The following is a 12804-nucleotide window of genomic DNA, read 5'->3' as shown; positions in this document are numbered from 1 at the left end:
TTTGTCATTCACTCGACAGTTGGAGTGCTGGCACTTGAGATGACTTGAAGGCCAATCGGACACAACAGGCCATTCTAAATGCTCCTTGTGTATTGGTCCTCTTCTCGGCGCTTTTCTCAGACAAAGAGTCATAGAATAGCCCTCCTCCATCAGAGTGGATATCGGGAGATTTCGGGATGACCAGCGGACCCCCATCCTTATTTTTCCTGCTGTGGAAAGTCGCAACATGGGGGGCTGTCGTCTGTAACTCCGCCTTCGGTGAACCACCAAGCGTTCAGACGGACTGCAGGCTGTAACAGGCGGAATTTCGCCGGAGTAATGCGAGGGACAGCGTCGATGAGTAAGGCAGATGGATTTAAAATAGGCACATGTGCCTAGTAAAGGCCGAGCAATAATCCGTCCGAAAAACACTAATATGCAATGCCCAGCCTGTTGTCCTAATTTCTCTGGATCAGCGTATTCATAGAATGAATTTCCCAGGAGCTCCTCTTTCGGCGACTTAGACAGTCGTACGACAAAGCAGCGGGCAAATTTCCGTTTCGAGTCAGTTGTTGCTGCTTGTATATGCTCGAAGGGCTGGGCGGCAGGATCAGCATCTTCACGCAGCCTTCTCCAGCAGCACAATGGCCGATTTCGGTAGTGGGCATACTTCACCAACGTTCCATCTCACATTTTGCTGCTGCCGCAAAGAGACTTCTCCGCGTTGGTATTTATAAGATTCTTAAAGGCGTCCGCACATCTGTGATGGAGTTCACCAGTGATCTGGGATACGGGCCACACCACGAGCACCACGCACACCCCCAAGCCCCGCCATCTGGTTCGGGAAAATAGGCCCTGGTTAATTAGGGACTAGATGACGGAATAAATAGCACTAGTACGAGTAGACGCCGTTGCATTTTGTCCTAAGCAACGAATGCACGATGCACGCAAGGAGAGGAGTGGGCTTCAACACAGCCAAGTTGACACGTTCTGGATTACAGGCATCCAAATATTACCTCACCTGGAAGTGGCTGGCTTAATCCCGGGTTAGCAGGCAGCTATAGCGGCGGTTGGTAGCATAACTTTGAGAGATCCGTCGTCTCCTTAGTGAAGCTGTTTCGTACCGTCTGGCTGTGTCCTCTGTGGCTGTAGTTGGCGTCTGCGGCTGAAGCTTGTCGTCTTTAAACAGAGAGCCTCGTAGGAGTACAACTGGTTGCACCTCTGGGGTACGCGCAAGTAGCAGGGCCAACACCTCATTTCGGATGTCACCATGCCTTGTGTGAGTGCAACCATAGGAGTACACTAGGCTGTTTGGCTACAGCCGCTCTGCCACTACATGTATTAGGTGGCACAGTAAAGTAAGGTAGCAGAAAACATGTCTCGAAACGAGACCATTTCGCCTTGTGGCGAGATGGCTCGTATCAGTCTCGAGTAGCTCCAGGCTATTATTGCCGCTATCAGTAGCGTTAAAGGTTCGGGCAACGGGCCGGCAATCTTGGTTGGCCTGAGATAAGGGCGACAGGCCCGCGGCTGGGATGCTGATTGGCTGCAGGCGCCAGTTTTCTGATGTCGATTTTTTGAGTGAGCACGGCCGAAGTACCACCACCACGCGCAGAGATGGGTCGACATACTTGTCTGCGCTCGCCAGATTGCAAGAATGCTGCAGCGGGCCAGATGGGGGTGCATCGCAAGAGTAGGGTCGCCATAATCGAGTCTCTGCTGCGCTATGCACGCTGGTGCTGCAGGTATCGACAGCGCTTGTGCTTCATTGGCTGGCGAGGTTTCTTTTCCAGCTGCGCGCTCTCCCTTTTGGCCTCTCCGTCTCGAACATGGCGCCGCTGGCGCAGGCAAAATCCATAAAAACCATCTGCGGCCCAGCGCCCCCGGTCGGTGTCTGCATCGCGCATGCCCAGCCCCGGCTTTGCACCCTCATCTTATCCATCTTGCATCCAGAAACTGCAACCAACCTTTCCGTTTAGGCATGTCAAAGCACGGCTGAAGGACTGTGGCACGTGTGGCCATGACGACGTGAGGTATCACAGGCTGATGGGTGTATGGCGCCAGGTTTTTGGGGGGACTGCCATTGTCTCAACACAATCTCGCACCAATCGCCTCACAATGGCGCTGTTTGAGTAGACTGCAACGGGTGCTGAGATCAATTCCTTTGCTGGGTCTCTCTCACGGACGCCAAATCTCTCGGTGCCACTTTAGGGTCCCCGTCCTTGAAGAGCATGCTTCGCTGGCGTTGAAGCTTGAGCGCGACATCGGCCACGCAGCGACTGGGATTTGGAAAAGGGCCGCGTGTGATTGGCTGCGCAGCTAAGCTCCAAGCCGTCAGCCACAGATCCTCGTGTGCATCGGTCGCAGGGTCCCTACCTTGGAGTCTGGGATAATCCTTGCAAGGTAGCAGAGATGCTGTGGGGTTGAATAGGAAACCCTGCCGCATTCGGACAATATTAGCTTCTCGCCCTCTCAGATTTCTCTTACACAAAGCATGTTGCAAACCGAATTTCTCGACGACTGGATAAGCCTGCTGCTAGCCATCTGGCCATCTAGATAGGCGCTGAGATGAGCGTCAGCTTGCCTGGAGCCAACCAGAGGGCCGGGAATTAGTCGTCGCTTGTGACTGTGACAGCAAACCATGAGGCGAAGATTGAAGGGAGGGGCCTGCCTCTGGTTGGCGGCTGTAAGAAGAAGCGACGGACTTGGAAAGCTGCCTGGTGCAGCCGACCGTTGTGCTCGCAACTATTGCCCTGGGAAATTACCAATCCATGTTGACATGCTGGCCTCAACACCGCGTGTTCCGCTAGAAAATTTTCATATTTTTGCAAGTAATTTGAGGGTAATGTAAATACAGCAGCGAGTTTCATGGGGGTAATAGAATGGTTTTATGGGGGTAATAATTTGGTTTTTGAGGGTAATCGATAGCCCAATTGGGAAATCGGGATAAGTCAGCGATGGAGCTGCCGGTGCCTGAGGCCTAGTATTACGTATAGCAGCGTTCTAGACGCAGCCAAAATAACAGAAGCCTCAACGCATTCCGACTGCATTCCTTGCTGTCGGAGAGGATCGGGTTTGGGTGCGAAAGGTGATGCTTAGCAATTGGGTTTGTATACAGCCGAGGGCCATTTTTTGCCTCTGTCGCCGCGGTAGGAGGGGGTGACGCACTCGGCCGGAGATCCATCAGATGCGAGTCTGCCGGCAACACTACGACATACAGCGTATAAACCAACATGATAGTGCTTGCCGTACTACTATACTAGCGATATTACTGTACAGGCAGTAATAGTTCTTTGCCTGCAAACCTGAGGCTAGCGCGCGGCCTTGGATGCAGCTTCAGCCGATTGACATCAGCGAGAGACGATAATTGCTGGGTTTGGAGGGGCCTGTCTCCGCGCATCGGCGCCGTCGCTGTGCTACCAGCGAATGAAACCTCCCATCCCGCGTCCCCGTATTCCCTCGACGAATCGAGGCACCATGGCATGAATACAGCCAAAGACGCAGGGAAATTGCCATTGGCGCACCCCCCGGAGCTTGCGGTGTTTTCTGACATGTGCTCGGTGGAGGGGCAGATCGGCCCGCATAAAAAGCAATGCCAGTTCGTCGCTGGGAGGCGCCGCACCACTCACAGCGCCGCATTTCAGGCGTTGGTGCTCTCCAGCCCCCCACTGTCGGTTGCGACTTGGTGTTTTAGTCGTCCGGGTCTATATCACAAAGCGACTAGCATGCCGCTTGACATGTACTATTATTTTCTGCTCTGCGGCTGCTAGTACGAACACTCATTCTGCTCGGACCACTTCCTTGAGATCCATGCCTTGGCAGAGAGCCAAGTGTTGAGCAATAGACTCGGACGACTGGAGACTCTGGACGCCTCCTTTGTCTATAATAAAGGCTCTCCTCTGCCCATCCTCCCTCCCTCCCCCTCTCTTTTGCTCTGCTTTGCTTGCTTCACTTTCTCTCTCGCTCTCTTCTCTTCTACTCTCCCTTGTGGCTCGTTGTTCACGCCCCCAGAGCGCAAAGCGTCTCATTGATACCACTTGAACTTCATAAGCCGGTAAGTTGCTCGACGCTGACGCCTCTTCCCATCTCCCGCCATGTCGTTCTCCAAATCTCCCTCCAGTCCCTAGCCTCCTTACCCCAAAAGCAAGTGCGAAAGTCCACACACAAGGTTCGCTGCGTCTGCTGGCGCCAACTCTACTTTTGCGAGATGGGGAAGTCGAAAAAAATAGTCGCCCAGGTTATCAGGATTCTGGCGGCTTCTGCGGATGGCCCGCAAACCACCAAAATCGATGATAGACTCTGTTTGAACTCAATTGCGGCTGAGAACTACGACTGCCGAAGAGAAAGAGGAGGAGAAAAATGAGATTTGAGAGAGGCGTTTGAATAATTCGAGATGATTGCGAATTGGAAGACATTGTTTTGGACTCCAAATTTCGCCGTTTGGCTCTCATTACTGCGCCCAAACTCTCAACTTCTCTTCTGGGCTGATCGATTGGGCCTGGCGACTTTCGCCAATCTCGCATTTCGTGGTGCCCTGTGCAATTCCGCTGGTGCAATATTTTATGCCTACAATGCAATGCTTTTCCCATTTCCCCTTTGCAATATCAGCAGAAATAAGAGGCAAGAAAGGAAAAACATCCAGCAACCTGGCCTCATTTGCCTCTTCTCTGCCGATGACGGCGACCTGCAGCAGCTCTTCATGTCGACTGCGCAAGAGACCCGGGCTGGTCTGAGACCCGGGCGCCAAGCGGACGCAATGGGCAAATTTTTGTGGGCATGAGGGGCATCGTGGGGGAAAGTCCCGACGCCAGCGTCATCGTCTCACATGCTGTTGGCCGCGCAAACGCTTAAAAATTGGGATTCGTCTGCTGGGGCTTAGGGCTGCCAGCGCTAAGTCACAGTGAGACAAGCCCCCCTTGCAGCGCCGAGGCAGGGTCCCCACCCACTGTTGCCGGCTGTCGCATAGGCGTTCGCAGCCCTGTCTTGGTGTACATTGAAGCTTCTTTTTAGCTGTGCTGCTCATCCAGCGATGACAATCCGGCACCAGCGGAGGCCGTCACCCAGTCACACACAGCATTGGAATTTCATCACTTCTCCCATCTTTCTTTTCCCCGCATTGCCCGCATCCTTATTATTTATGCTCCCGTCTTATTTATCATCCTGGGCGCTATTCATCCGTCAATTCCTCTTTCTCGACACCTCATTGACAGCTTCTGTGGGCCGTGGACTAACTCCAGACTGCTTCTTCAGATCTGTGCTGAGCGCAGATATACACTTTTCAACGCTACGATACGACATAGCCGTGAGCGAAGGCTCCCTCGTCAATCGTACCCGACCAATATTTAGCAAACGGATCCTCGCCTAGCATGGGCTATCTCGAGGATTTCGACGACCGACAAATTCATCTAGACGCTGAAAAGGAGGAATACCACCCGTATGAGTATCAGGACAAGAACAATGACTCATGGGCTGGTGCCCTGCCGGTGAAGCAGGGTCTTTACGACCCATCCTATGAAAAAGATGCTTGCGGTGTAGGCTTTGCTTGGTGAGTTGCTCTTCCTCATCGTCCTCTGTTCTGGCGTACATTCCGGATAGTATAGTGCAGCTCTGCTAACTTGCCAATTCTAGCCACATCAAGGGCAAGGCAAGCCACAAGATTGTTAGCGATGGTGAGTTACTAATACACCAAGAAAAAGGAGAAATTGGTGATATCCGGGAGACAAATCGCTAATTTTTTCTCGACAGCACGAAACCTACTGTGCAATATGACCCATCGTGGTGCTGTGGGATCCGACGCCCGAGATGGCGACGGTGCTGGTGTGATGACATCCATCCCACACAAGTTCTTCATCAAGAACTTCGAGAGAGAGGAGAACATTAAGCTGCCTCCTCTGGGTCAGTATGCCGTAGGAAACCTGTTCTTCAAGCCCGACGAAGAGACCTTTGAAGAGTCTAAGAGGCAACTGGAAGATGTTGCCGAATCGTTGGGTCTGCGGGTTTTGGGATGGCGACGGCCTCCTGTCGACTCCAGCTTGCTTGGCCCTGCGGCCAAGTCTCGTGAGCCCATCATTGCTCAGCCCTTCGTTGTCCTTGCCTCTGCGTACGGTTCTGGCAATGCCCCAGAAACCACCGACCCAGCCCAGTTCAATGAACGGTACTTTGAGCGACAGCTGTACGTGCTGCGGAAACGCGCCACTCACAGCATTGGTTTGCACAACTGGTTCTACCTTTGCTCTTTGTCGAACAAAAACATTGTTTACAAGGGACAGCTTGCTCCCGTACAGGTGTACTCATACTACCATGACCTGGTCAACGCCGATTACGAGGCTCACTTCGCCCTTGTTCACTCACGTTTCTCTACAAACACTTTCCCCTCATGGGATCGTGCTCAGCCGCTGCGATGGGCTGCCCACAACGGTGAAATTAACACCCTACGAGGCAACAAGAATTGGATGCGTGCTCGTGAAGGTGTGATGCAGTCTGATATCTTCAAGGAGGAGCTGGAAATGATGTACCCCATTGTCGAGGACGGCGGATCCGATTCCGCTGCCTTTGACAATGTTCTCGAGCTGCTCACCATCAACGGTGTGCTCTCCTTGCCCGAGGCTGTCATGTTGATGGTGCCCGAAGCCTGGCAGGGCAACGACTCCATGGATCCCAAGAAGGCTGCCTTTTACGAATGGGCTGCTTGCCAGATGGAGCCCTGGGACGGTCCCGCTCTCTTCACATTCGCCGACGGCCGCTACTGCGGTGCCAACTTGGACCGAAATGGTCTTCGTCCTTGCCGATTCTATGTTATGGACGATGACCGCATCATCTGTGCCTCTGAGGTCGGTACCATCCCCGTGGAGCCTGAGTCTGTCATCCAGAAGGGCAGACTGCAGCCTGGTAGGATGTTGCTGGTTGATACACAGGCTGGACGTATCATCGACGACGCAGAGCTCAAGGCTGCCGTCTCAAACAGATACGACTTCCGCTCTTGGCTCGACAGCGAGTTGATCACTATGCCCAAGATTTTGGAGACCTTGGAGGCCAAGTTTGACCTGGCTGCCAAGCCTGACGAGACTCGTTTCCAGGAGGATCCATTGATGCTTGCTTTTGGTTACACTCACGAGCAGGTCAGCTTGCTACTTGCTCCTATGGCTGCTGACGAAAAGGAAGCCTTGGGTTCCATGGGTAACGACGCTCCCCTGGCTTGCTTGACCGATTCGCCCCGCCTTCTGTACGAGTACTTCCGACAGCTCTTTGCCCAGGTCACCAACCCGCCCATTGACCCCATTCGAGAATCCATTGTTATGTCATTGGAGTGCTACGTTGGACCTCAGGGTAACCTGCTGGAGATGGACGCTTCTCAGTGTGGCCGCCTGCTTCTTCCTAGCCCCATCTTGTCCATCCCCGAGTTCAATGCCATCAAGAACATGTCCTCCATCCACCCTGAGTGGACTGTCAAGACGATTGACTTGACCTACCCCAAGTCTGAGGGAGTCCAAGGCTACTTGAAGCATCTGGACGAGATCTGCAAAGAGGCCACTGCGGCTATTGAGGCGCGTGACCGAGTCATTGTCTTGTCTGACCGAGGCCTGTCTGCTGATCGTGTTGCCGTGTCTGCTCTCTTGGCATCTGGCATGGTCCACCACCATCTCGTCAGCAACAAGTGGCGATCAATGGCGGCTTTGGTTGTCGAGACTGCTGAGGCTCGTGAGGTTCACCACATGTGCGTGTTGCTCGGTTACGGTGCCGATGCTATCAACCCTTATCTCGCCATGGAGTGCATCCTCAAGCTCAGCAGAGAGGGTCTTCTTAAGAAGAAGTTGTCCGAAGATGAGCTCATTCGCAACTACAAGCACTCTTGCGATGGAGGTATCCTGAAAGTCATGAGCAAGATGGGTATTTCTACCCTGGCTTCCTACAAGGGCGCTCAGATTTTCGAAGCTCTTGGTCTCGATGAAGCCGTTGTTGAGAAGTGCTTCAGGGGCACGGCCTCGCGTATTCAAGGTCTTACCTTTGAGCTTATCGCTGAAGACGCCTTCCGCTTCCATGAACTTGGTTTCCCCTCTCGTTACACCGTCGGCATCAAGGCTCTTCCAGAGTCTGGTGAATACCACTGGCGCGATGGTGGTGAGGCACACGTCAACGACCCAACTGCCATCGCCAACCTTCAAGACGCTGTTCGTTCTAAGAATGACAAGTCATACGAGGCCTACTCACGAAGCGAGTATGAGCAAATCAAGTCTTGCACACTGCGTGGTCTACTGGATTTCAAGTTTGATGACTGCACTCCCGTCCCCATTGATCAAGTTGAGCCATGGACTGATATCGTCCGCCGCTTCTGCACTGGTGCCATGTCCTATGGATCTATTTCCATGGAGTCTCACTCTACGCTTGCCGTTGCCATGAACCGATTGGGCGGCAAGTCTAACACTGGTGAAGGTGGTGAGGATCCCGAGCGATCCCAGCGTCTCCCCAATGGCGACACTATGCGTTCTGCTATCAAGCAAGTGGCCTCCGGTCGATTCGGTGTCACCTCTGCTTATCTCGCCGATTCCGACGAGCTTCAGATTAAGATGGCTCAGGGTGCTAAGCCTGGTGAGGGTGGTGAGCTTCCTGGCCACAAGGTCTCCAAGTCCATCGCTCGCACTCGTCACTCTACACCTGGTGTCGGACTTATCTCGCCTCCCCCCCACCACGATATCTACTCCATCGAGGATCTTAAGCAGCTGATTTATGATCTGAAGTGCTCGAGCCCTCGTTCTCGTGTGTCTGTCAAGCTGGTGTCTGAGGTCGGTGTGGGCATTGTCGCTTCCGGTGTGGCCAAGGCCAAGGCCGATCACATCTTGATCTCTGGTCACGATGGTGGTACCGGTGCTTCTCGATGGACTGGTATCAAATATGCCGGTCTCCCCTGGGAGCTGGGTCTTGCAGAGACTCACCAAACGCTGGTTCTCAATGATCTCCGTGGCCGTGTCGTTGTTCAGACTGATGGTCAGCTCCGAACTGGTCGTGATGTCGCCATTGCTTGTCTGCTTGGTGCTGAAGAATGGGGCTTTGCTACTGCTCCTCTGGTTGCCATGGGCTGCATTATGATGCGCAAGTGCCACCTCAACACCTGTCCTGTTGGTATCGCTACCCAGGACCCCGAGCTTCGCAAGAAGTTTACTGGTACTCCTGAGCACGTTATCAACTTCTTCTACTATGTAGCCAACGAGCTCCGAGCCATCATGGCTAAGCTGGGTTTCCGAACCATTAATGAGATGGTTGGACGCGTTGAAGTCCTCAAGATGCGAGACGATCTGCGCACCAAGAAGACCGCCAACATCGACCTGTCTCTGCTGCTGACCCCTGCCCACAGGCTCCGACCTGGCGTCGCCACCTTCAACGTCCGCAAGCAGGACCACAAGCTTTACGTCCGATTGGACAACAAGCTGATCTCCGAAGCCGAGTTGACTCTTGACAAGGGTCTCCCGTCTCGAATTGAGTGTGACATTGTCAACACCGACCGTGCAATGGGTACTTCACTGTCTTACCAAATCTCAAAGAGATATGGTGGAGAGGGTTTGCCTCTTGACACGGTCCATGTCAACATCAAGGGATCTGCTGGTCAGTCTTTTGGTGCTTTCCTCGCACCAGGTATTACTCTCGAATTAGAGGGTGATTCTAACGATTATGTCGGCAAGGGCCTGTCTGGTGGTCGCCTGATCGTCTATCCTCCTCGTTCAGCCGTCTTCAAGGCCGAGGAGAACATTCTGATTGGTAATGTCTGTTTGTACGGTGCCACCGCCGGAACATGCTTCTTCCGTGGTGTTGCTGCTGAGCGTTTCGCCGTTCGCAATTCCGGCGCTACCGCTGTTGTCGAGGGTGTTGGTGACCACGGATGTGAGTACATGACTGGTGGACGAGTTGTCATTCTTGGCAGCACTGGCCGCAACTTCGCTGCGGGTATGTCAGGCGGTATTGCGTACGTTTTGGACATCAACAAGGACTTCCACACCAAGCTCAACACCGAGATGGTTGAGTATGGTCCTCTCGAGGACCCTGCTGAGATTGCCTACGTGCGCGGCCTCATCGAGGACCACCACCACTACACTGGATCTGAGCGAGCGGCCCGTATCTTGGTCGACTTCAACCGTGCTCTGCCTCGGTTCGTGAAGGTTCTCCCCACGGATTACAAGCGTGTCTTGGAAGAGGAGGCTGCCAAGGCTGCCGAAGCCAAGCGTGCTGAATACAACCTTCCCGCCGTTTCTGGGGTTCATGGTAAGAAGGACGACAAGGCTGCCAAGCTCCAGGATATGGAGGAGGCCATTGGAGACAGCTCCGCCGAGAAGAAGAAGCGGGCTCTGGTGCTTGACAAGACCAAGGGCTTCATGAAGTACGCTCGCCGCACGGAGAAGTACCGCTCTGTTGCCACTCGAACCAAGGACTGGGCTGAGATCAGCTCACGTCTTGATGAGGACGAGCTCAAGTACCAGTCTGCCCGATGTATGGACTGCGGTGTCCCCTTCTGCCAGTCTGATACCGGCTGCCCCATCTCCAACATCATCCCCAAGTGGAACGAGCTTGTTTTCCAGAACCAGTGGAAGGATGCCCTCAACCGTCTGCTCATGACCAACAACTTCCCCGAATTCACTGGTCGTGTCTGCCCTGCCCCTTGTGAGGGAGCTTGCGTGTTGGGTATCAACAGCGACCCCGTTGGCATCAAGTCAATTGAGTGCGCCATCATTGACCGTGGTTTCGAGATGGGCTGGATGGTGCCCCGACCCCCTGAGGTCCGAACTGGCAAGAAGGTTGCTATTATCGGATCCGGTCCCGCTGGTCTGGCTGCCGCTGACCAGCTCAACCGAGCTGGCCACACCGTGACGGTATATGAGCGTGCTGATCGCCTAGGTGGTCTCTTGATGTACGGAATTCCCAACATGAAGTTGGACAAGCGTATTGTCAAGCGCCGAACTGATTTCATGGCTTCTGAGGGCATCAACTTCAAGACGGGCGTAGCCATCGGTGCTGAGGGCCAGCCTTCACTTGCTGATCTCAGAGCCAGCAACGACGCTGTCGTCATTGCCACCGGTGCTACCGTCGCTCGTGACCTTCCCATCAAGGGACGTAACTTGGAGGGCATTCACTTCGCCATGGAGTTCCTGCACAAGAACACCAAGTCTCTTCTCGACTCCCAGCTCGCCGACAACTCCTACATCTCCGCCAAGGGCAAGCACGTCGTTGTCATTGGTGGTGGTGATACTGGTAACGATTGCATTGGTACCTCGGTTCGTCACGGTGCCAAGTCTGTCACCAACTTTGAGCTGCTGCCTCAGCCTCCGGATGAGCGAGCCAACGACAACCCTTGGCCTCAGTGGCCTCGAATTTACCGTGTCGACTATGGTCACACGGAAGTCCGCCAGCACGACGGCAAGGACCCTCGTGAGTACTGCATCATGTCCGAGGAGTTCCTTGACGACGGTAGCGGCAAGGTCAAGGGTATCAGCACTGTCCGTGTCGAGTGGACCAAGAACCCCAGCGGCGGTTGGGACATGAAGAAGGTCGAGGGCTCTGAGCAATTCTTCCCCGCTGACCTTGTCCTGCTGGCTATGGGTTTCCTTGGACCCGAGGCTCGTGTTCTGGGAGACGAGATTGAGAAGGACGCACGCAAGAACGTCAAGACCGCAGCTGGAAAGTACAGCACCAACGTAGATGGCGTGTTTGCTGCAGGCGATGCTCGCCGCGGTCAGTCGCTTATTGTTTGGGGCATCAACGAGGGTCGCATGGCGGCTCGCGAGGTGGACTTGTACCTGGAGGCTTGCACCAACTTGCCTGTGACTGGTGGTATTATTAAGAGAACCGCTCAGGAGATTTTTACCAAGATTGCGGCGCAGTAGAGAATGAAAACTAGATTTGGGGGAGGCAAAGCAATGAGTTTATGAAGCATGTTGTCATGGGGTTGTTACTAAGTTTTGTATATTTTCCCTTTTGTTTGCTAAATTGAGCAATGATACCATAGCATTTAGTTTTTATATAAAACTTTTTCATGATACGTTCTTTAAATATGTCTTGTGTAATTGTCCCAAGCGGTTGTGAGTCTCGATGCATCTTTCAGTGGATATGTATGCCTGTATGCCCATGTAGAAGGTTCAGGTGCATCGTAACTGCTTTACATTCCGAGTGATGTGCTCGCTACCTCGGCTGACTGTTGTTTGGCATCTTTGGCATAGATGTTTAAACGTGTCTTCTGCGTCCTTGTCCGTGTCCATACTTTCCTTATGTTCACTTGGTGATCAAACAATAGACACGATGATGATGCTCCCGGAAATGACTACAGAGCTCTGGGCAAAAGAATAATATTTCGACAATGACGACGAGAGTGGTGAGCACCATCGAATCTGTAAAGGGGAAATCGAAGAGATGTAGTGCCAGTTATTGGTCATTGACAGAATGCACCAGGGACATTTGTTAGGAAAGCTAAATGCATGTGCGCTCTCATATGTGTTCAGGGGCTAGCTTTCCAACCTATCTCAAGTGCTGCTGCAGAAAAGCAATTAGCACTAAAGGACTTGTATCTGAAATCAGCAATGCAAGTTCTAGAGATTTGGAATATTTTCTTCATCACTTTTCACTATATAATATCGTATCGTATGTTCATGCATTTATACAAGACACGAGACGGGTTGACTGGCTTATTGCACGGTAAATTATAGACAATTTCAAGCCTCACAGTGTATTGTAAATTATTGTCGACTAGTCAGGACATCAACGACATTTCCAATCTTCACCTGATTTTATCTAATTTGATTTTTTTCCCCTTCTTCTTTTTTCTTCTCTTGATGCCCAATCGGCTCA

General features: G+C 52.8%; 2 protein-coding genes across 2 annotated transcripts; both read left to right on the top strand.

Moving 5' to 3' along the window:
* Positions 1-3571: 3571 nt before the first annotated feature.
* TrAFT101_004959 (uncharacterized protein) lies at positions 3572-5325 on the top strand (the record flags this gene model as incomplete). The annotated part of the gene is made up of 2 exons (XM_066127339.1): positions 3572-3649; positions 5230-5325. The coding sequence occupies 2 exons, from the start codon at positions 3572-3574 to the stop codon at positions 5323-5325; spliced, it is 174 nt and encodes a 57-aa protein (XP_065983450.1).
* Positions 5326-5345: 20 nt separating this feature from the next.
* Positions 5346-11846, top strand: GLT1 (glutamate synthase [NADH]; the record flags this gene model as incomplete). Its single annotated transcript, XM_024904018.2, has 3 exons — positions 5346-5524; positions 5608-5648; positions 5725-11846. 3 exons carry the CDS (start codon positions 5346-5348, stop codon positions 11844-11846), a joined length of 6342 nt encoding a protein of 2113 aa, XP_024759675.2.
* Between the last annotated feature and the right edge of the window lie 958 nt (positions 11847-12804).

Source organism: Trichoderma asperellum, chromosome 3, assembly GCF_020647865.1.
Source record: "Trichoderma asperellum chromosome 3, complete sequence".
In the NCBI taxonomy this organism is placed as follows: domain Eukaryota; kingdom Fungi; phylum Ascomycota; class Sordariomycetes; order Hypocreales; family Hypocreaceae; genus Trichoderma; species Trichoderma asperellum.
Note: the sequence above shows the minus strand (reverse complement) of the source record. Positions and strands in the feature narration are given on the sequence as shown.